General features: G+C 36.1%; 1 protein-coding gene across 2 annotated transcripts in view; it reads left to right on the top strand.

Moving 5' to 3' along the window:
• Positions 1–24,135, top strand: part of SNAP25 (synaptosome associated protein 25) — a 91,082-nt gene that overhangs the window by 45,982 nt on the left and 20,965 nt on the right. For both annotated transcript variants that reach the window (XM_001374399.5, XM_001374420.5), the window contains exons 2-3: positions 17,089–17,219; positions 19,237–19,278. In XM_001374399.5, coding sequence (XP_001374436.1) covers positions 17,148–17,219; positions 19,237–19,278 — 114 coding nt within the window. In that variant the 5' untranslated portion in view covers positions 17,089–17,147. The remainder of the gene's footprint in view (positions 1–17,088; positions 17,220–19,236; positions 19,279–24,135) is intronic.

The raw sequence follows: 24,135 nt of genomic DNA, 5'->3' as shown, positions 1-24,135 counted from the left end.
CAGATTTCAGAGCTTTTAAGGTTCCTTCCAGCTCTAAATGTATGACAACAGTGACCTTGAGTGATGTTTCCCTATTTTTTTTTGTCCCTTTGCCTGTTTCCATTTCCCTCGATGCGTCATTTTCCCCATCACCCTGCAGAGCCACCAGTAGGATCCCTGAGTGCCCAAGTACTATTTATACCTTGAGACAGGCTGTTTCTGAAATCAAAACAAGGCTTGGGCAGCACCATTTAGGTGCATCAACCTTATTGTTTGCCAAGGGCACAAGCAAACATTGCAGGTGGCTTCCTTCCCTTAGTGTGCTTAGGGAGAAATGTTAGCTTTTTCATAGCATGCCCTCATAGCAGGGGAAACCACTTGAGGGATCAGCATGCAGAGTGACAAAACCCTCTAATCATGGATATCAAGCTTTCTATTCAGTCCCTGTAATAACTCCTGAAATGGCAGATTGCTTCTTGCAGGCTCTTCAAGATAAGGCATCACTTCAGGATCAGAGATTTAATGTCTCCAAAGATCCTTTGGCATGGCTGCTTTACCTGGCCAAAGGCACTGCTTGCTTAGCCACAGGCAACTATCTTACAAGTGCAGATGCACAAATCAACCCTACAGTTCAAAGGGGGCTGGGTAGGAAAGCATGAATGTATGGATCAAATCTCACCTCCCCACACTCAAAAGAAACAACAGCAGCTCCCATTCCTCATGTCCTACTGATCATGAGCCAACAACAGCAACTCTTTGTAAAGAGAAAAATCCACAATATATTATTATGAAACAATGGCTCTGACTACCTCCTCCTTTCTAGCATCACAATAATGGGTAGGTAGGAGAAATAATGTGAGAATAGAATAAGGAGTCTCTCAATAGGCAGGCATAGGTTAATAGATTTAGAGACCATTCATTAAGAAGTTTTATTTGGAGTTCCCAACCCCTCTCCTTATAGTAATAGAAGTCCACTACTTTCTTTCTTTTTTTAAACTCTTGCTTTCTGTTTTAGAATCAATACTGTGTATTGGTTCCATGGCAGAAGAGTGGTAAGGGCTAGGCAACTGGGGTCAAGTGACTTGCCCAAAAGTCACACAGCTAGGAAGTGTTTGAACCCCATATCTCCCATCTCTAGGTCTGACTTTCAATATACTGAGTCACCTAACTGCCCACCCCCTCTTATTTTCTTGGAATGTTCTTTTGATAACGATGGCAATTATAGCACTAATCTTCATGCTAATTGAAATACTTAAAAAAGCATTCAAATGTCATCAGTTTGGACTTTAATAATTCACATATACAGAACACAGGGGGAAAAACCAAACAGCCACCAATAAGAATCAGTGAATGGATTTATGATGGAGTCAGCGATAGAAAAAGTAGCACATGGTGAAGATTAGTTCTTCTTACATTGTAAATTCAGAATAGATCAATAAAGATATCCATTGTATCCTTCCTCCTGATGTATTAATCATGACCTCAATATAACATTTCCTCAGAATGTTCTATCCTAAGGGTTCTGCCAATACTCCCAGGGTCACTTCTTGGTAGGTATGAAAATCCAGTATCTTTCTATGACAAGAAATGTCACAGAGGCACATTAAAGTAAAATCAGTAATCTTCTAAGAGACTCAGATGGTTCCACAAACACTAGTTAAAGACCTTAAATTACTGGGAAAATATTTCATAGTTGTACCTCCATTTACACAATGGTATTTCTATGATTTGCATGCAAATCAAAATTTCAGAACCAAATTTTTTTCTCTTTCTTCCTCTGATTTACACAACTTCTTAATGATGCTTTCATCTTTATTTCTGATTGATCTTAAATTGGCAGCAGTTCCTAAGACTTTTGCTTTGAGTTCCTCTGTCCCTAATCTCCTAGTCAAGTAGCTAATGATCTTTAAAATATTTAAATATACTTTGGGAGGTTAATATTTAAAGGAACCTTTCATTGAATTAATTTCCATAGCAAAAGATTTTTGTGCAATAAATAATCATTCCCTAAATTATCAGTCTAGTAAATTAAAATATTCCCATTTATTAGGTTTATTATAAATGGAGTATGATGCTAGAAGAAAAAGAAATACATTTGGTCATCTAGGTCTCACTCATCTAGGTCTCACTCAAAGATGATCTGTTAATGTTATCTGCTAAAATCTACATAATTTTAATGTATCAAGGTCAAATGTAAGAATATATAAGAATATATAAAATATAAGAAAAATAATTACGATATAGCTTTGCATTAATGCTATCATACCTATAAATCTTTAGAGATGAAATTCAGGTATTACAGATAAGCAACCTATTACTAGAGAGTGAGTCTGATAAGTCAGGAAAGATATGAGTTATTTCTAAGAACCATATGGTTATTTAATACAGTAGAAGACCCTGCTCAAAACCTCTCTCCATCAGTTAAAATGTGTAAGTAGGTCCTAGTCTATGACAATATATATTTCAACATCAGCAAGAGCAAATGTACCTTTGCCCCATCCCATTGGAGAAACAAGGAAAAACTAGCACCAGAAATTATCAGAAATTATTGGACTCCCTTTTCTAGGTAATCCATTGAGTAATCAATGGACCCAGATACCAAAAATGTACCCATAATAGAGTCTTGTGCTAATGTAGTTGAATATCTTAGAACAGTATAAACATACTGTTTATATTCTTTGGATATATTAGTGCTGTGTCCTATCATGTATTTGTAGACCTTAGTAATACAACTTCTCTGGGTCAGAACAATTGGATAGGCAGTCCAGTGGGGGTATAGGAGGAGGAAGGAATATCTACAACCAATAGTTCCAAAGAGTCCTCACTCTTTGGATATGACTGGATATGACTTCAACTAATGAGAATAGTATTTCTTTTATAAAATAGATACTCATTATTCTATTAAAGAAGGGCAGTTATTTTACAAGGTATATTAGAGAATAATGATAATGACGATTGTAACATATAGCACTTAGTATGTTCCTCGACCTTTGCTAGGTGCTTTACAAATATCATCTCATTGGATCCTCACAAAAACCCTGGGAGGTAGATTATATTATTATTTATTATTATATTAGATATAATATTTTATCATATATAATATATAATATATAATAAAACGTTATTATATATTTACAGATAAGGAAATTGAGCCAGAGTTTAAATGACTTGTCCAGATTTACATAGCTAGTAAATATCTAAGGCTAGATTTGAACTCAGTTCTTCCTGGCTTCAGATCTACTGGGCAACATAGCTATCCCTATAAAGTAGACAGGAATCAGATTACCTTCAGGCAATTCAACTACAAAGGTTTCAGATCCTCAGATGTCTGCACATTTTTCTGCATATTAGTGCCTAGATGGTGCCCTAGACCTTCCTTGGAGGGAGAAAATCAATATAAAAGCTAAAAATATACAGCAATGTGTATTTTGCCTCAGAGCATCTTATGAGCTTGAGACACTACTCCATAGTCTGAGCACAAATAGCAGCACTTCAGGATGTCCTGTGATGATGCTATATATTTAGGTTCAGAGGACACTGAGGAGCTATTATTCTCTGTCCGAGACTACTCCCAACAAATGTGACCAATTAGAATCAAGAGTTATGCACTATGAAATATGCTACAGTAATATTTCTACTGATAAATTCCCAGGTTATTTCCCTAAAAAGTTGGTTCAGGCCATGAAAGAGTATTTGTTAACCCCCCACTTGCCTTTCATAATAATTTTTTTCTTTCTGTTTACATCCTACATTTAAAACCTATTCCCTCTAGCATGTATCCCACACTTTCTTCTTCTAGTATTCACAGTACCAAGTGGCCTGTTGGTACTGGCACTGGCAGTGTGAAAATTTTCCACCAAGAGAATATGCCAGTGTGAAACTGGAGATCTCGGCCAGTTCTGCAATTATTATAATCCTAGTATGGATGATGTGACCATCTGTCTTACAGTAAATGGACTGGACTCAGTAGATATATGGGTAACAACAATTACTTTCATATAGTCCACTAGCAATGTCTTTAGAGTATATTTCACTAGAAAAAAACTCATTCTACAAGACTATTCATAAGCAGTTTATCTGCCGAGTCATCAGTTATAGAATAATATCCCATTCTAGTCCAAGAGAAATTAGAGAATGGTTGGAAATAAAAAAGAAACCTCCCTCCTTAATCAGTGTTGATGATCACTATCTCTGACATATCTAAATCTGAGTCCCCTTTACCCAGTACACATGACTCAATGGTAGGAAGCTAAGAGAAGCAATTATGCCAAAGATGAACTTAGATTGAGAGGAAAAATACTATGATGGGTATTATATTCAAAAAAAGCAGTGGGTTTGAAATTCTGGGAACATGGAATCATCATTATCATGGAGCTGGAAGGGACTTTAAAGATCATCAAAGTGATCCAACACTTTAATTTTATGGATTAGAAGAGGCAATGAAACTAGACTTCAGTACCTTCCCCTACTCTGTTTAGGGGACACAGGAATAGAAGAGGGTTTGTATATGCTCCTATTACCTAAGGGGTTAGATATACCCACTCAGGTCTCTACATAGTTCAGACTGACTCAGATCTAGTATACCAACAAGGAAGTTCTGAATGACTTCCCCTAGAGTTTGTATATGACAGTAGTATTCTGGTAATGCCATCAGAATATCACCATTATCATTAATTCAAGTCAAAAGGCATTTAAGCACTTACTATGAACTTACTGTGGTTGGTGCCAGAGTGGCAAAGATAAAAATGAAATTGCTTATATTGTCCTGATGATTGACTAAGTCTAATAGTGAATTAAGTCACTAAAACAAGACATTCCCTCGGAGCTTAGAAACATGTCAACTTTGATAAAGTTTGTTTTGAGTTCTTGAAGGCATATTCCTGATCTCCTGTTCTCTCATCATGTCCTGGATGTCTCTAGTCTCAGGGTGCTAGGGTGTTGATGACTACCTCCCCCAATAATATTGACATTTGAAAAGAGAATGGTCAGTTTTCATGGAATTGGTAATGTCTCTGATGAGTATCAAGAGGAAAGACGGAACTGGAGGATGTCTTACACAATTAGTAAGTATTTATTAAGCACCAATTTGAATTTAATTTAAACCAAAATGAATGAATCTGTAATGATGGACATACAGAGAGGATAGCAATAACATGATATTGCCAACGTGGAGACTCAGGAGAGATTATAGGGAATTCTGGGAAATACCAAGGACTTCTGGGGACTAAAGTCTAGGGTTCAAAATCTCCATGTATACATTGGAGAACTGTTCTGTATTTGAATGTGAGTCTTTCATTCTTTCTAAAATTATGTCATATTGGCTTCTACCTATCCACTTCTCCATCAAGCCATTCCTATGGTTTTACTACATTGGCATGGTTCTGGGCATTTGCCCTTGAATTGGTGGGCACAGAAGTGGTCACATTTAATTTTGCCATCCTCTCATCTTAATAGAAATTGTCCTCTGCTATAGCTTCCAAGTAAACCATCAGGAAGTGATACTTAAATTAAAGGCTTTGCTAAATGCCTGTTTGGTAGCATTTGTCAAACAAAGGAAATACTGGCATTTCCAGAAATGAGATATTCAAGTACAATTCAGTATTACTCATAGCCTGCTTCCATGTATTATGATTAAGAGAGACCAAAGCTGTCTCCTCAGCCTGACAAGAAAAGAGTTTAATCCCTAGCCCATGGCAGTCAGGTGCCTAGAGAAAAAGCCACAATCTAAAGAGGATTGCCCAAATTAAAGCCAGCCACCATCCTGGCAGCCAGTAATCCTTGAATGACGCAGGACAGAGTCTCCCTGGAGTAGACCTGCTTTATTTTCTTCTCTGAAAGAAATGGAAAAATGACACAATACTAGTTCAATTTTAGAAGGTTTGCTTGCTTACTTGCTTATTTATTTGTTTTATAAATAGAGGGGAAAGGTAATGTACAAGTAGACCAGTAACAAGGAATACCAAAAAGCATTTGATTCAGCCTAATTAAATCTCAGTGTGTTGTCAAATGATATTCACTAAGGAGTCTTTGGAGTACAAACATTTTACATGCTGCTCAGTGCTTTGCACACAGAAGATACTCAAGTTTGTTGAATGATAAATTAATCTTTATATAGAATGTAACATGATACTGTGGAAAGATCCTTGACTTTGGAATCCAAGGACTCGGGTTAAAATCCAATCTCTTATATGAACCATGTTAGCCAACTCACTATTCTTCTTGAGTCTCATTTTCTCCATCTGAAAAAATTAGGAAGTTGGACTAGATAGCCTCTGAGGTCCCTTTCAGCTCTAGATTTGTTATCCTATGAATATATTCATGGGTATTTCTGTAGCATGCATTTCTTTAAGAATACTATGGGGAAAGGAGAGGATATTATCTTGATAACTATATCAATACAGAAAGAGTTATTATTTGGAATAGCCAAGATAATGGGACCAAGAAATTGGTCAGGGAGCAATGGCATAAGGGGGCAGGGGAGAAATGCTGTAAGATCTATTAACTCATTAAAACTGAGTACCAGAGAGAACCTGTGACAACTAAAAGATATGAGCCTCCTTTAAAATGAATAGTTCAGCCTACATTTATTCTTCAGAAACACACCATTAGCAAGGTCAAAATATCAAATCAAATTAACTGAAGAAAGATGACTCCTTGTCAAATTTTCACTGTAAACAAACTGTACGCTGCAATAGGGAAGATTTCCCTCAATTCCATATAATAAAGAACCAATTTATGGTTTCTTTTTTTCCCCCCCAAATCCATGTATACAGGCATAGAGCTGGGAAGTTTACTATAGATAAATTGGTACTCTGTTAAATTCTTTAGCTATTGGTCATCTTCCTGGATTCTCATGGTCACACTGAGAATAAGCATTTAAATGATGGAGATATAGATGGTTCTTATGGCTGAAAGACCATTTATATTTTCATTGATATAGAGCTAGAAGAGACCATAGAGTTACATATATACCATATGCGAACACTGAGGATGGAGAGGTTAAATGGCTCTCCAAGATCATAGAGACAGTAAGCAGCAGAATCTGCTTGAATACCAAGTCTTCAAATGGCAAACCCAGTGCTTCTTTTCATTCTTTGTGCTCATCTGGAGTTATCAGGCAAAGCTTTCTCAAATTTATCCAATGTGGTTAATGAGTTGTTGTTCACTAACAAGAAAATACCAAAATTGATTCACGAGAGAGGTTTACAAAATGGCCAAACTATTTCCCCCATCTTCCTCTAGCAGGAAAATAGAAGCGTGAATTCTATTTATCAACTCTGGGGAAGAGTTCTTTCAGTTTTTGATGGAAAAAAAAAGTGCTATTCATTGCTTTTGTAGCTCTAGAACAGCTCCAGAAATGCCTTTTAGATTTATAGTTAGATGGGGTAGTTTCCAAAGTGCCTTTGTCTCCCTTTCTCTTGAAACTTACTTCATTCATTTCTGGAGGGGAGGTGGGGAAGGGTAAAACTGACAAATCTTGTTACCATCTTGACTCTCTGGTTATCGTTTTATTTGTGGAGAAATTGCCCCTTCTAAACTTAGGCGTTTTACACACACAATAGCAACAACAACTACTACTTGAAAGCTAGAGGCACAGATATGCCCTAACCTTAATGAGGAATAGAAACAGGTGAAAAAATAATTTAAAGAATCAAGATCAGAAAGGAGGTTCTGACCTAAGTTATAGAGATTGCAGTAAGCTTCAAGAAGAATTTTAGAGCTGTAGTAGAGAGATAAGTGATGTCTGAGTTTACAATCTTGTCTCTGATACATTTTCTGAATGTATCATTGGGCATGACCTTGGGCAAGTCATTTCCTCTCTCTGAGCCTCAGTTTTCTCATCTGAAAGATGAAATGATTTATTCTAGACTTCTAAATCTAAACTTATGATTCTAACATATTAGTTGACCAAACATAAGTCTATCCAAAAAATCTAAAATAGAAATCTACTAATGTAGGAAAGGAAAGGGAGGCATCCTTTCAGGTTAGACACCAATAAATAAGACATTAGGATCTGACAAGTTAATTAATTGTAATCTTTCACAATTAAAGTATTAATGTTATCCTGGTACATGTTATTTGCTAATATTTTTTGCTACATTGGACATTAACTAATGCTAATGTTAACTCCAGCTTCAGTAACCTCTCCTACTATTATTGTTTCTTTCACAGGCAGGGGGAAACTTGAAGTTCTGAGAATTAAACTGCCTAACTATACTGCATAATGCATGGGATCAGTTCTTCTCTTTTCAAGTATTATTTTTTAGGGTGATTAGAATTAAACTCCAGTTTAATCTTCCTAATAATCCCCATTTCTCCACTTTTAGAGTCAAGGTTATGTCTTCTAGAAATGATAGACATTTGTTAAGATGTGACAAATCACAGGAGTGAATCACATCAAATGCAGGAGCAAATATTACATAATTATGTCTTGCTATATGACCTTTAACAGACCGTTTATGAACTTCAACTCACTAGTTATAATATGACAGAGCTAGAATTAAGTCCTTCCGAGGTCTTAATGTTCTATGACTATGATATATTGAGTGTCAATTACAGGTCCAGTGCAGTACTAGAAATTGGTGAAGACAGAGGAGGAAACAGGGCAGGGGAAGACAAAAGATATTGTCCCTGCTTTTATGGAGTTATTAACAACAATAATTTTAAAAATCACACTTATCAAATGTTTTCTGAGGATTACAAAGTACTTTGCTCACAATGTCTTTGTGAGATTCTCCATTTTACAGATGAGCAAACCAAGGTTCAAACCAAGTGACTTGCTACAGTTACATACCTAGTAAGTGGCAGGTCACACCCAGATCCATTGACTCTCCATTTTGTATATCCCACACCATAGGAAACACTTCATTGGGCATCAGTTTCCTCATTCTTAAAATGAGATTGGGACTAGATTTCCAAGTCTTCCCATCTTAACATTCTCTTTTTTTTATGATGTAGCCAATATTAATGCAACTACTGATTGGCTAGGAGCTTAAACCTGTGAAGGCTGATTGATACTTGGCCCTTATTTGAGTAATTAGGTTTATTTAGAAAAGTTGGGGAAACTATCTCTTTCCCCAGTTTCTTTCCATTGCTTCCAAATAGGCTAGAATGTTAGAGAAAGTTTGATAGAATTGTCTCGCAGCAGCCTCCCTGGGCATGCTTAATTATTCCCTTAGAATTAGCACTTTCCTACTTAGGTTTGCATTAACTTCAAGGAGAGATTTCCCCCAGTGAAAATAATAGCACTGACTGCATCCTTGATAGCATTCTCATGCAGTTACAGCAAGAAAAGTGGGAGGGATGGGAGTGGGGGGAATCAAGATAATTAGCTTCTTTCTCCAAATTGATCAAAGTACTTTCCAGACATTATCTTATTCCTCACAACCTCCCTCTAGAGGACAGGCACTCTTTCCTTCTTGAAGATGAGGAATCAGACACAGAGATAGCAGGCAATTTGCCAAATGGCAGGCTGAGAACACAACTCCTAGAGGAGGTCAATGACTTTGTCCTGGTGCACCCAAGATATTAACTACTTCATAAATATTTGATGATAAAGAATGGGACAGGAAGGAGTTAGGATGAGAAATTCAAATTCTTGAGTTCAGTCATAGGACCACAACTTTAAAACTGAAAGGGAATTTAAGAGGTCATTTAATCCAGTCCCCTCATTTAATTTTGAGGAAATTGAGTCCCATAAAGGTCACACATTTGCTAATAACAGAACTGGAATTCAGACCCAGATGATCTGATTCCCAATTCAATGTTCTTTCTACTGTAGCTTACTAAAGTTCATATGGTCAGAAATCATTGGGTAACACTCTAATATAATAATTCATTCATCTGAAGCCTAGGGGGCAATATAATGACCTCCAATGTCTTCTTGGTTACCCCCTCTTCATCTTTAGGGAGTTTATCATAGAGAAAAAGTTCTGAATTCAGTAACAATTATTTTAAGCCCCCAGCTGGGAAAATTCCCAACTCAGGCAGAAGTGGAGCTCTCTATCTAATCTCATACTTAGATTGTCAACCTTGAAAAACACAGAACCACTAAAGCAGTTACTCAGAACAAGTCCTGAATCAGGACAAGGGAGACAGTTCTTATGGCCACCACAAAGAGTCATGAGCACATACAACACCAATACCACACTGAGCTGAGCTCTGAGGCTTTGGGAACAATGACTCTAGGGAAATGCACCAGGAATGGGAAGCTCCATCATGGGAAATTCCAAGGAGTCTTATAAATACTTTGGGGAATAAAGGAAAGGAAAGGAAAGACAACTGATTGGCTTATATAAAGACAAAGGAAAGAGGAGTTTTTTCTGGAGCTGAATTACCTGGGAGAGACCAAGATACAAAAGGAGAAACTTCCAAGACAAAAGAGTACTTAAGATTAGACTCTAGGGGGCAGCTGGGTGGCTCAGTGAATACTTAGCTAGGCCCAGAGATGGGAGCTCCTGGGTTCAAATCTGCCCTCAGATATTTCCTAGCTATGTGACCCTGGGCAAGTCACTTAACCCCCATTGCCTAGCCCTTACCACTCTTCTGCCTTAGAACCAATACCCAGTATTGATTATAAGAAGGAAGGTAAAGGTTAAAGAAAAAAAAAGATTAGACTACATCTACCACTCCATTCCAGACAGATCATTGGGTACTTGAAGGTCTATTGTTCAATCTAGTACAAACCTGCTAATCCTATCTAGGGTGATTCTGGGGTGCCTGAGGGTTTCATGAAACAAAATTGTCAAGATCTATTTCTAACTCCAGTGAATTCATGACTTCTCTGTGGTTGAGACAAACTTCAATTTGCCAAACAGGATTGGATAACAAAATAAGGTAACAAAGGCAGATTTTATTATGTTATCAATGGATTAACAGGTATTGGAAGAGCAAGCTGGAGAATGAACTGACCTTTTCTTGGGATTTTCCTCAGCCCCAACTCTCCACATTTTGTACCAAACACCTTCCCCAGAGACAAACCCCTTGACATTTCTGTGGCTGATGTAAGCAGCAGAGAACTGCTGTTAATGTTAAGTATTGTTGTTTGGCTCTAATCATCGGAAACGATGAATCTCTGTGGAGGTGCATGGGGAACTCCATAACCTTTTGGCTGTTCATGAAAGTTAATTGTGATTTGTGATCAGAAAACCCCATAGACTTGGTTGTGAACTGTTTTGTTTTTCCTCTTTTCCCTCCTGTAACAAGCTATGATTCTATCATGGGGGAGAATAGGGCTCCGGGAAGAGGTGATTCTGCTCTTGACTTGCTGTTATGACCTTGAATGCATTGCTAACTCTGTGCTCAGCTAGCCAGGATGCTGAAGCCATTCACTGACTTCTTTGCAGTGAATATCTATGCGCTCTCCAACCTTGGGCAGAACTTCTTCTTTAATGACAATAATTATGTTTGGTTGCCAAAATCAAGAACAAACATGTAACTAAAATATTGAAGGGTAAGAAACAAGTCTCTCTCTCTCTCTTTTTAAGACCTGTAAAAGGAAGACACTTTTGTTTTCGCCATTCTCTGAGATGTATCAAATCCAATCAATTACCACCCTAAGATATTGTTTGTAAGTCCCCCATTAAGATTACAATGGAAGCCTGGTTGATAGGAGTGATCCAGTTTGTAACCACTTTGATAGGTGGTCTTTTGGGGTCAACTAGATACTAGCTCTGCCAAAATCCCTCTGAGGATGAATACAGGATCTGTGCCATTCCCAAGGCATCAAGTTATCTGGTAGATATACCAAGTCATCATCTTTGGGATTTAGACCCCTTTACCTCTAGGGTTGAGTGGGAAAAAAAATTCTTAATCATTCTATACCCTGCAAGAAAGTAAAAAAAAGTAACAAAAGCAACAGGCAGCTTGGTTTGCCACATTTGTTGCTCTATTTAAGTGGTTTCAATGAGTATTGCTAGCTTCTTTTTAGAAATACTAGTTTCTTTCCTCAAGATGGAAACACAGTTTTAGGAAATAGCAATGACAGCCACAATAATTTGTGATGTAAATTTTGGACAAAGTTCCACTCTTAGATTTTTCAACATCAGTGTTTCTTACTGGGCAATTTTACTATTTCTGGCATCATAGAAACAATGTTGATTGGATGAACAAATATGAGTTAAATGCTTTGGGTTGCCCAGATATTAAGCACCATTTCAATACAAACCAACATCCTTTTAGCTATTGTAATTACTATTAATTATCATCATTATGTCTCTTCAGATGCTCTCTCTTGAAATACTAATGTATGTGTTTGAGGCTAAAAAAATAATAAAAAGAAAATTGATCAAGCACTGACAGTAAACATATTAAAAGAGGGTTTAATATCAAGACAAAATGTCCATTTTCCCACTCCCATCCTCTAAGTATCCACCAGTCACCTGGATTTATTGGCATAGCTGAGATTAGTTCTTTTGAGGTCAAATGCTTTTGAGTATTATGCTGTCACTGGGAGCTTGATTTATATGAGTCAACAATTCGATATGCTAAGAAAGGAAGCTCCTCTTAGTCACCATTGTGTCTCTCTGTCCAGTGCTAAAGGGACGAAAGCCCTACTGTGTTCTGCCCTAGTTGGTCATTGAAATAGTGTGTCCAGTTCAGGGTGTCACATTTTAGGAAATACATTGATCACACCTAGAGCAACTAGGAGGAGGGAATATGAATGGCAAAGGGTCTCCAGAAGATATTACTAGAATTAGGATGTTTAGTCTGAGAAATGAAGCTTTAGGGATTATGTAATCATTGCCTTTGAAAACTGGAAAACTTGTCATGTGGAAGGCTAATTTGACTTGTAATGTTTAGATTCAGAGAATAGAATCAGGGGCAGTAGATGGAAGCTATAGTGGTAGAATTCAGCTAGAGGTCAATTAGTTAACACCCATTTATTTCTGAAGATTGCCTCTCCCTATTTTTCCTAGGCTGGAAGTGAAGTGACCACTCATGACTTTTATCCCACAGTAATGAGCACAGAAGCTTTTCACCTGTTCCATTTCTGACCTGGGTCTATTAGCCCCTCCTTAGGCAGCCTAGAGGCTCCTTGCCCAGGGGTTACCTTATTGGTGCCAATCTTGGTGCCAGAGGTGTGGAGGACTAGGTTATAAAGAGCCTTAAATTCCAAACAGAGAAATTTGCATTTGATCCTAGAGTAAATCGTAATCTACCTCACTGAGCAGGACAGTGATATTGTCAGACCAAAACTTTATAAAAATCATCTTGGCAATAGTAGCAGGCAATTTGTAGTGAGGAAAGACTTGGGGATGGAAGACTAGTTAGAAAGCTAATGCAATAGTTCAGGCAAGATGTGATGAAGGCCTGATCTGGGATGGTGATTCTGTGAGTGGAGTGAAAGAGATGCAAACAGGAGATGTTATGAAAGTAGAAAGGACAAATAGGTGGGTGAATACGAGAAGTCAAAGATGACAGCAAAGCTGTGGGCCTGAAGAGCATGAGAGGATGGGTATGCCCTTGCCAGTAATAGGGATGCTTTGAAGTGGAGAAGATTTTTTTTTGAGGGGGTGGAAGAAAATGAGTTTTGTTTGGGACATGCCTGAAATACCTATATATATATATATATATATATATATATATATATATATATATATATATATAGGGAGAAGTTGGATAGGAGGCGTGAACCATGAGAGAACTCTTACTTGTTTCTCTCTAGCTCAAATAAGCAAAAGTCCATAATGGCCTGCTGGCTCTGCAGAGCACCTCACTGACTTTCTTGGTTTCATGCTTCTTGGCAGAAGGGTTGTGCTCTCTAGAACAATTCAACAGCTATTCATTAAGAACCTGCCTTGAGAAAGTCACTAAGAAAGATTAAAAAATAAATCAACCATAATTTTTGCCTTCAAGGAGTGTAACTCCTATGGGAGTAAGACCTATATACAAGTAGCTTTAAAATGAAGGAACATGATGAATACCACCAGAGAACTCCAGGGTATTGTAGAAATTCATAAGAGGGGTTTCAGTAAAGATTACCATGCAAAATGGAGCAGATGTTAGACCTTGTTTCTAGATCAATAGGTTATGTTTAATTGTGGGAGGGTGTGAATATAATAGAGAAAAGATAATGATGTGAAAAAATCCATTTAAAATTGAAAAAAAATACAAAATAAAATAATGAGGTTGTACTAGATGATATCTGTTTCCTTCCAGCTTTAACAATCTATGAAATCAAAAGCAATTCAAAAGAAGAAATAATCTCTTCCAGTCAGGAAGACCCTGAAAGGCTTCATGAAAGAGGTGGTATTTGAATAATAGGTAGGAACTCCCCAGGTAGAGATAGGAATGAGGTACAGATTACAGCTGTAGAGCCCAACATGAACAAAGGTATAAAAAAAGAAATAAAGAGAAAGTGTTCAGAAAATGGTGGTTCTGCCTCTAGCAACATGCTTTATACTTAGTCTTAATTAAAGGAAAGTTAATTAACAAATATAAGATTGGTTCCATTCCAAATCATTGGGAAAGTGAGAAACCAGATGATGCCCCTCCCACACACATACACCCTTGCAAATCATATAAAAGGTTAGGATTAAAAAAAATTTTTTTTTTCATTTCTTTAAATCTGATCTTTATTTTTTCTAGATTTCCTAGAATGGCTGAAAATATTTTTGTAATCATGATCAGATTCAATCTGACTTTCATTTGGCAATTTGGGGATTTTGTTTGGTTGGTTTTTTAGCTTTCTCACTGTTTATTTTTAGCTCTCTTTATGCATCATCTCTCTTCCTCAGGCTTCTATTCAATAAGTGGAAAAAATACCAAATGTTATTTCCATCAAATAATACTGTGAGTTTTTCTGCCCATAATTATTTCCTAAATTATAGTTTCTTAAAACACAAGATGCACCTAGTCCTTATATACTCAGTACTAGGTATGGCAAAAGAGGAACATGATTATGGCATATGATGTCAGGTCCAGAATTTTATTCCTTTAGGATAAATATAACACAGGTTGATCAATTCTTTATTCTCATCTCTGACCATTTGCATCATTGCAAATATTTCTCTTTCCTGAAACTTTATAGATGACTCCTTTTCCAAGAACTATATTGTGATTTATTGTCTTCAGAAACTAAGAAATCGGGTGTTTGGCAATTCATTATCTATTCAGAGATGAATTTAGCACATGAATCGTTTGTACTTTACTTCTGGATTCTTTTTGAAAATGTTCATTCATATGGAGTTAATTTAAAGTAGCAAAGAATGTACAAGATTACCATAATAAATCCCAAATTAATTCACTTCCAAAAAAATGTTGCCTTAGCTTTCAGGAAGGAGATGTATTCATAGGACACAGCTCAGGAGTTCATTGTTCCAAACACATTTTGACCAATTAATTTAACATCTTTGAGCTTTAGTTTCCCCATCTGCTAAAGAAAACCATCTGAGATACAGAGAGAGAGAGAGAGAGAGAGAGAGAGAGAGAGAGAGAGAGAGAGAGAGAGAGAGAGAGAGAGAGAGAGTCCTAATACACGAAAAAGAAAAAATTAAAGTAGAATAATGAAGTCAAATTCTAAGCTTGAGTTTCTCTCACAATTTCAGCATCTTCCATGAATATCTTTCTCTGATAGGAAGTAGACACATATAATATCATGCTCTTGTTTTATCTTTGTTTTGTGTGAGCCTGGTCAAGTTACATGGCTTCTAAGAGTTCTAAGCAATTCTATTAGACTATAACTTAAGGAAAAGATGCTGGCTCACATTAATAATCAATAAGCATATATTAAACTTACTGAATATACTTTATATGTATATTACTGTATTAACAGTATTATAGTATTGTATTACAGTATTATAACAGTATTACAATATATACAGTATTAACATCACTGCATAAACAATAAGCATATATTAAACTTACTGCATGCCAGACACTTTGCTAATCACTGGGAATATGAAGAAACTCAAAAAACATAGTCCCTGATATCCAAAGACCTCACATTCTAATGGTAAATTTCCTCATCTAGGAGTTCCCTTTATCAATGAAATTAGAGGTCTGCTTCCTATCATCTTATATTTCTATAGGGCATGGACCATAGAATAGCATCGTGGAAAATTGGTGCATATCACTCCTAAATATACCTGTCTTCTGGGAAATTTTTCCTGATTTATCTTTCTCAATTTCTCATATTCCAAGAAAACCTGGCACTTTCACATCAACCTTGACCCATATAATAAACATATATATTCCTCCTGAGGGAATTAAATCCTAAGTTTTTTTTCTAAATATAGTGTCAAGAATCTGAACTCATCCCTACAACTGGTTTACCAGGCTTTTACAGTCTACAAACTGCTTCGATCCATAAATGCTCTAAGAACAGACATATAATAAATGTCATCTTTCCTTTTTGGTTCAAACCAGAGAGCCACCTCATGCTTAAATGGTAGTTGTGTGTGTGTGTGTGTGTGTGTGTGTGTGTGTGTGTGTGTGTGTTAAAGGGGACTGGTGGGATCCCTTTGTTAAGGGAAATGGCAGATTCTTCTCATCTTCCTACTTTTCAGCACTTCCACCAATAACCCACATCTTGAGTGCTTTAAATGCTCTTTTGTAATGTTCTGGTCTGTATGAGTCAAACACAAATAATTTGGTAATGCTAACTGTTCTCCTCCCACCATCGCCACCACCTCAGAATCTGTTCTTCCCTTTGAAACAGTGAACATTCCACTAGCAAAAAACCTCTTGTCACTTTCTGGTAACAACTGAGGACCAAAGCCTCTCTCCAGTGAAAGTTTTTGTCTCTAAAAGTGAGTCTGAAAATACATTCACATGGCACATCATCTCTACAGTATTTATTTTGTCTTTCTGAACCCTGGGTATGCCTAATCCTAATTGACATTTGTACCTTTGAAAATAGAATTCAGTATTGTCAAAGTAGCCAAAATATACCTATTTTTTCATTCAGAAGCGTGACTAAGAGCCTGTGAATAGAACATTTTTGGCCTTGAACAATGTCTGAGCACTGTGCAAAGTGTAACCAACATGGGCCTGGTATGTGATTATTGCAAGTGTTTTTTAGACATTGAAGTCCAAGACTATAGATGCAAAGAATAGCAAGTCTCACTGCGGCAACTCCTGAGCATTTCTTTTCTTGATTCATTGTAGGACCCTTGGCCAAAGACTTTGCAAATCCTTAGGGCCAAGTCCCCACCACCACCGTGACCATGGCAGAAGACGCTGATATGCGCAATGAGCTGGAAGAGATGCAGCGACGGGCTGACCAGCTGGCCGATGAGGTGACCACAATGGGGAGATCTGGGAGGTGGGGAGGTTATATTAGTTTATCATCACCATACTACAGGACTCTCATTTGGTAGGTAAAGGTTAAAAAGTCAATTTGACTTTACGTATTATAGGTCAGAAGATTTCTGAGGACAAGAATGAATTACCTATAAAATATGGCCAGTAGCAGGAGAGAGCTTGGCCCAAATGCCTATTATGTAATATTCTAGAAGAATTAATGAGGCTGAAGAAAGAACATGACTGTTGATAAATTTTACAGCCACTCTAATTCAATTAATCACTAGCAGTAGTCTCTCTCTGCTTAGTGTTATATAAATGCAGAGGGGACTTTTCCTCTATGCTTTTTATTTAGAAAACATTTGCTTCGTCTTTATTTTAAGGCATCCACAAGATTTCTGCTGATAAGGACCTTTAGTGAGATTTTTAGGAGCTTTATAAAGCCCTTGATAGCATTCAACCTAAATCATGAGAGATGCTGTTTAATCGTCCAGAATCCAATATCCCTCAGAGATGCCAAATTACTTCTCTATGTATTGGTGGGACTTTTCATCCATCATGTATGATAATTATATTTTTCAGATGATTTTTGCCTTTGATATCAGGATCACTTTCATTTAGATCTTATGGAGACAAGCTATAATTTAATTGCCCTAGACAACCTTATAATTTGGAAAGCCTGATAGCAAAGAAAGAGGGAAAGAAAAGAGACTGACTCAGTTTCAGTGGAAAGGGCAGCAATTTTGAAGGTTGTTGGCTTATTTATAAGGGAAGAAGAAAGGGGGAAGGGAAGTTTCCAATCTTGTTAAGTATGAGATACACATTTTAACCTGAAAATTTTTCTTGGATACTCTTACCTCCTTCTAGTAGTTAAACTATAAGTATCTATTGACTGAGAATAAATATTATAATAGGCTACTATGAATTCAGTAATACTTTTTAATGATTTTGTATTTTATTAATTGCATCTATATACATTTGAAATTAGTATTTTATATTTAAATTTTATTTGACTATTGAATATTTGAGTACTAAGTATATATAATTGAAAAATAAGTATATATTTATATACACAGACACATATATGTATGCATATACACATATATTTGCATGTGTATTGGTATTTATTTGATCTCCAGAAAGTAAACCTGCTTATTTATTAACTTCCCTGTCCTCTTATAGCTTCCCAGACCCCTTGCACCAATTTTGCCTGGGGTTTGTAGCCCAGTGATTTAGTAAACCCAAGTAATGGCTGTAGGAGCAAAAAAAAAAAAGTAGAATATACTAGCAGAAATTTATTTAGAGTATCTAAACCAATGAAGACAGATAAGATTCTCTACTCTTTTAAAGTCCTTTAAACCAAACAATGTAGCACACAGTAGGAAAGTATAATGTATCCTGCCAATTTTTATCTAGCCACAGTGTCATGGTTGGCAGGATGGAAAACAATTATTAGTAGGAGTAGGTATCCTTTTTTATTTCTAAGATTCTCTGCATGTTATTTATTTTATATGGAAAATGAAATGATAGCTAAATTTCTCACACATTTAGAAATGTATATATTTATATAAATATGTATAAATTTACATATAAAACATTATATATATACTCTGTACCTACATACCTATATATTTTGTTTATATAGTGCATCTATTTGTATGTTAATTTGAGGGACCCATTTCCCAAATTCTTCATCATGTACATTCTCCCACATGCCACTGGCCTCAGAGGCTCTCCTGGTTAGAGAAAAGTCATGGAAAAAGATGGATCTAGAAGGCAATCTACATATAGATGCCCTCATGGACATTGAGGCAGTTGGATCTTGAGATCCAACTTGAGATTGAGACTAAATGACATGAGAACTAAGGAAAGGAAAAAAATTATGGCATTTTATCTTCGAGTGCTTTTTTTTTTTAGATTCAATGATTTATATAAATTCTGACATCAGCCTAGATTGAATTATGTCATCATGTAATAATGACGTAAATGTTTATATTTCTTTTTTTTTTTCAGTCTCTGGAAAGCACCCGCCGTATGCTACAGCTTGTTGAAGAGGTAAGGAGTGATTATTGTTTAAAATGGAGACCCACACTTTTCTGCTGTCTTTATTTATTTTATCACTTGACCTTACATCCTTTAGCCACTCACACCACTGAAAACTTGTAGACGTTATAGATTGCACAAATTGAAAGAGATACAGTATTTATATCCATTTTCCTTATCACTATGGAGACCTCTCTGGCAAATGCATTTCTTTCAAAAGTAACACCTAAGATAGCAAAGATAGAATGTCATTATGGCAAATGGAGGTTTGCCTAATAATTCTTAAAGGCAGAATGTCATTGGCCAGGTTGATATGAGTCTAAGAGCCAGGAGACTCCTAACCCTCATGGTTCTTTGTATTAATGCTCAGTCAAAAACAACTGCTCTTGGGCTTACTTCTCTGGTTTTGGTCCTACTGGCATATTTATTGTTAGACTTTCTCATTCCAAATAATGATAACAATAATAGCCCTTCCCATATTTAGGCCTATATTTTCCCAATATTTCAAAATTCTTCACACTGAATTTAAGATAGTGCATGTTAAACCAATATCAATAGGTGGCAAAGTGGGTCAAAAATATAGAGCTTTGCAGAGGGCTCAGCTTTTCACTTGTGAGCCAATTCTCGATTTGAAATAATACCACATGGAAAAGGAGGCTAGCAACCATAAGATTTGTACGAAGTCAGGAAGGTGGGAGAGGCACTTAAAATTAGTTATTAAAAATGACAATTCTTCAAACAGTACTAGAAAAAGAATTGATAAATAGAAATGTGAGGCATAGTTTTATGTGCGCAGATATCTTTTTGTCAAATGTGCCTTGTCTCATGGGGAAGAGGGGAAGAAAGAGAGTTACCTGGATATTTTGATATAATAACAAATAAATACATTTACATTAAAAAAAACACCAACAACTTATGACTAAGTTTAGAATAAAATCAATAAATGAGTCCCCAGAAGTCCAATACTTCAGAAATCAAAGGAAGGGGACAGGACAAAAAGAAAATAAACAGGAAATTATATTTTTGTAGTCTATATCAAATATACACACTCTCCATTTAGAGAAGGACTCCTTTGGCAGTCTGCTGAAGATGATAGCTCCCTTCTCAGAACAATGTTTTTAAATGCATAAAACACTCTACATGGGATTACAAAGGAAACAATTATATTTGAAACAGTTATCCAAATGTCATTTTTTAAAAAAATACTATGAAAATAATCAAGGAACCTGGGATAGGAATCCATATTAATTTAAAAACATTTCAGAACCAGAACCAAGAGACATGTATTTTAAATGTGTCCATGATGGTTAGGCATTTAAACATAGGTATGTGATTCTTACTCACTCTAAGCAGCTTCTCATAAAGCTATCAATGGTCAAACTAATTTTCAGTAACAGTCATATTTTTAAAAGTTTCTACATAGTGATTTATAACATTAGTGCCCCAAGACCATCAGAAACAAAGTGACTTAATTATCTTGACATATTTTCCTGATCCTAGGTCACAGATTCCAAATTCATTTTAGACTGTCCTTTCTGCTATAACCACATGAAGCAAATTCTCATAATGCCCAAATGCAGTCATTGATGAACCCATCAACAGACAGTTCAGTTATTCAGCCTTTCAGAACTAGAAAAGAAACTGAAGACAAGGACAGAAAACATGTCATGGAAATGATTCTCCATTCCTGGCTTTCTTTGCTGTGGGCTATTGACTCTTCCTTTTATTGTCTTCTCAAACTGCTGGAAATGACGTCTTGTCTGAGATAAATAATCATCTGAACTGATTTTGTTTGGAAAAATTCCCCAAGTTAGATTGAAGTGAAATTCTTTAATTGGATATTTATTTCTCTTGGAGTGCTTTTTGATCAAGCATAAAGTTATATTTTGATATGGAAGATGTTCCCATTTGATAGAATCAAGAAGCAGCTCATAAGCTTTTATAGGTTTTGTAAATTATAGGCATGATTTTGTTAATAGCAGCACTATTTGTACTTGTTTCCTGAATGGTTAGTTTGTGGCTTTGGTCAAATACTCTTCATTTCTATATTAGTTCCTATGAAAAAATTGCTCTATTTTCATTTGAAAAGAAAATAATCATTAAAAAAAAAAGATTTAGTCACATGGTTCAGTGGAAACAACATACTCTCTGCTGTAAGAAGACCTGGGTTCAAATCCCACTTCTACTATTTCCTTCTATGTGAGTCCTTGCACAAGTCCCCCAAACTCCCTCAGCTTCAGTTTCAACATCTACCAAATTAATAATTTGGACTAGATGGTCTCTGGGTTCCTTTCTATCTTTATTTCTATGCTACCATAATGTTTATCAGTTCAATACAATTCAGCCATATTTTAAGTGTCTGCTATGTTCAAAGCTTTGTCCTGAGGGGTATGAAGACAAAAAACAAAGCAATCTTTGTCTTTAAGAAGCTTACATTCTATTGATTCTATTTGAAATCAAACTCATTTATAATTAGAAACCATTGAGCATTGAAACACCTTTATTTTGCTCATGAAGCCAAAGGGAAAATGTAGTTCTGTGTCACTGGGGTTAAGCTGATTTCTCATTTAGATGCAGTTTCAAAGACAAGAAAGGTTACTAAACTGATGAAAATCTCAGACTGTGAAGAATTACACTTTCAGAAGCAGTAAGAATATATGAATTTTGTGAGTAATGTGCAGTTACCAGTCTATTCCAGGGAATAATAGTCTATTTTGGGGAAAGTCGATTTCAGTATTTCAAGGACTATGTAAAAACCCCATATCAAAAATGGGCCAGACACATTGAATGTCTTATGGGATTTGAGAAAGTTTAAAATGATATACTGCTTCATTCTAAATCTGTAATCAAAAAGACTGCATTTTGTTAAGGCATTTTAGGAGATCCATGAAAGTCAGAAAATATAATATACAAAAAAGAAATATACAGTTTTTACATGCTGGTCCACTTAAAAGCCAGGTCATGGGCAACGCTACATAGAATTACATAGGAGCAGTTTAAACTGTCCCACATAATAATGTATCCAATGTCCAGACATTTAACTAGCTTTTTGATCCTGGGCAGTTCACTTAACCCTTATTTCCTAGTCCTTACTGCTTTTATGCCTTAGAACCAATACAGAATATTGGTTCTAAGACAGAAGTATCCAGAGGCTGGATTTGACCTTAGGTTATCTTGACTCCCATCTCTGTGCTCTGGTCACTATAGCACCATCTCTCTCTGCCTTTGAGAAATGGCAGGTTATCATGTAAATAATGATAATAATAGGGTTAGGGACCCTATTAGGGATGATTTCACTGGTATAAAGAATTCTTTCTTTCTTTCTTTCTTTCTTTCTTTCTTTCTTTCTTTCTTTCTTTCTTTCTTTCTTTCTTTCTTGCTTTCTTGCTTTCTTGCTTTCTTGCTTTCTTGCTTTCTTGCTTTCTTGCTTTCTTGCTTTCTTGCTTTCTTTCTTGCTTTCTTGCTTTTCTTTCTTGCTTTTCTTTCTTTCCTTCTTTCCTTCTTTCTTTCTTTCTTTCTTTCTTCACAACTTCTCATCCTAGAGTGTTGCCTAAAGTGTTAAGGGGTGAAATAATTTGCCCAAGGTTACATAGCCAGTATGTTTCCATGGAAAGACTTGAATTCAGATTATATTGGATCCAAGATCAGCCCTCTATCCACTGTGGCATGCTGCTTCTTATAAATAACAATAATGACAATAATAATAACTGTAATCCAGTGTAGTTAGCTGACACAAATGATCACCCTGTTCATTAACAGAAAAGTCAAGAATCAAACCTGGTTGTTTCTGTTTTTATAGCTTAAGATCAGGACAACCCATAGACAATTCTATGTTTCTAAGTTTATCACTGTCAGATCCAAAATGAATAATGTAAAGTAACATCAATAGTGTTCAAAGCAAAATAAATGCAAGAGAAAATGACCAGGATATGAAAATACTTTTTTATTACTATTGTTATTATTGTTGATATATTGGTTCCAGTGCTGAAGAACAGTAAGGGCTAGACAATGGGGGTTAAATTACTTCCCATGGTCATACAACTAGGAAGTGTCTGAGGCCAGTTTTGAACTCAGTAACTCCTGTCTCTAGGTCTGGCTACCTAATGAGTCATCTAGCTGCCCCTGGAAATGAAGATATTTTGAAGCATGGCTTTCTAAGCTGAGAGCATTAAACCCTTCCACACAAATCATCCCAAATATGACTCATAACAGCAATCCATTTGGTTAGATCTGAATAGGATACTATGGGAGAAAATGCATTGTGAGATACATCTACATGTGCCAAAAATGTCCTATTAACTGGCCAAAACTTTGTTCCCATTGATATACTACAGAGGCCATCTGCTTTTCCTTATTTTCCCCCATTCATAAAGCATAGCTGGAAATATGCCAGAATTAATATTGGCAAGGTGAATTGTTTTAAAATGTAAAATGTAGGTTAGTGTGGATAATATTTGATTTACTGAGTGTTCAAGAAAACATGGCTGCTTGATTAGAATAAATTGGGCATTGGTGGTTTAGGTACTCCTAAACACAGGCTGAAAGCAGTTTCCTATCCCAGAATTGCTGTCAATTGCTGACAGGGTAGCCTAATGTCATTAGTAACCTTTAGAGACATGCTATCCCTTATATATCTTGATTTATTGCTATTGAAAACTTTTATCAAATAAACATGCTTGTTCAAATTAAAATGTGTTTACAAATAGAACACAGTTAACCTCACTAATTCCCCAAAGAATTTCATTTTATGGATAACTCTCAAAAATTATTTTCTGACCCTTCAGAATTGAATAGTTTTGGACAAGGACTATTCATCTCCATTCCTAAGAGATACTGAAGCTTATTTTTTTTTTAATTGAAGAGAAAAAA

Source organism: Monodelphis domestica, chromosome 1, assembly GCF_027887165.1.
Source record: "Monodelphis domestica isolate mMonDom1 chromosome 1, mMonDom1.pri, whole genome shotgun sequence".
Classification (NCBI taxonomy): Eukaryota; Metazoa; Chordata; class Mammalia; order Didelphimorphia; family Didelphidae; genus Monodelphis; species Monodelphis domestica.
This window is presented reverse-complemented; position numbering and strand designations above follow the sequence as displayed.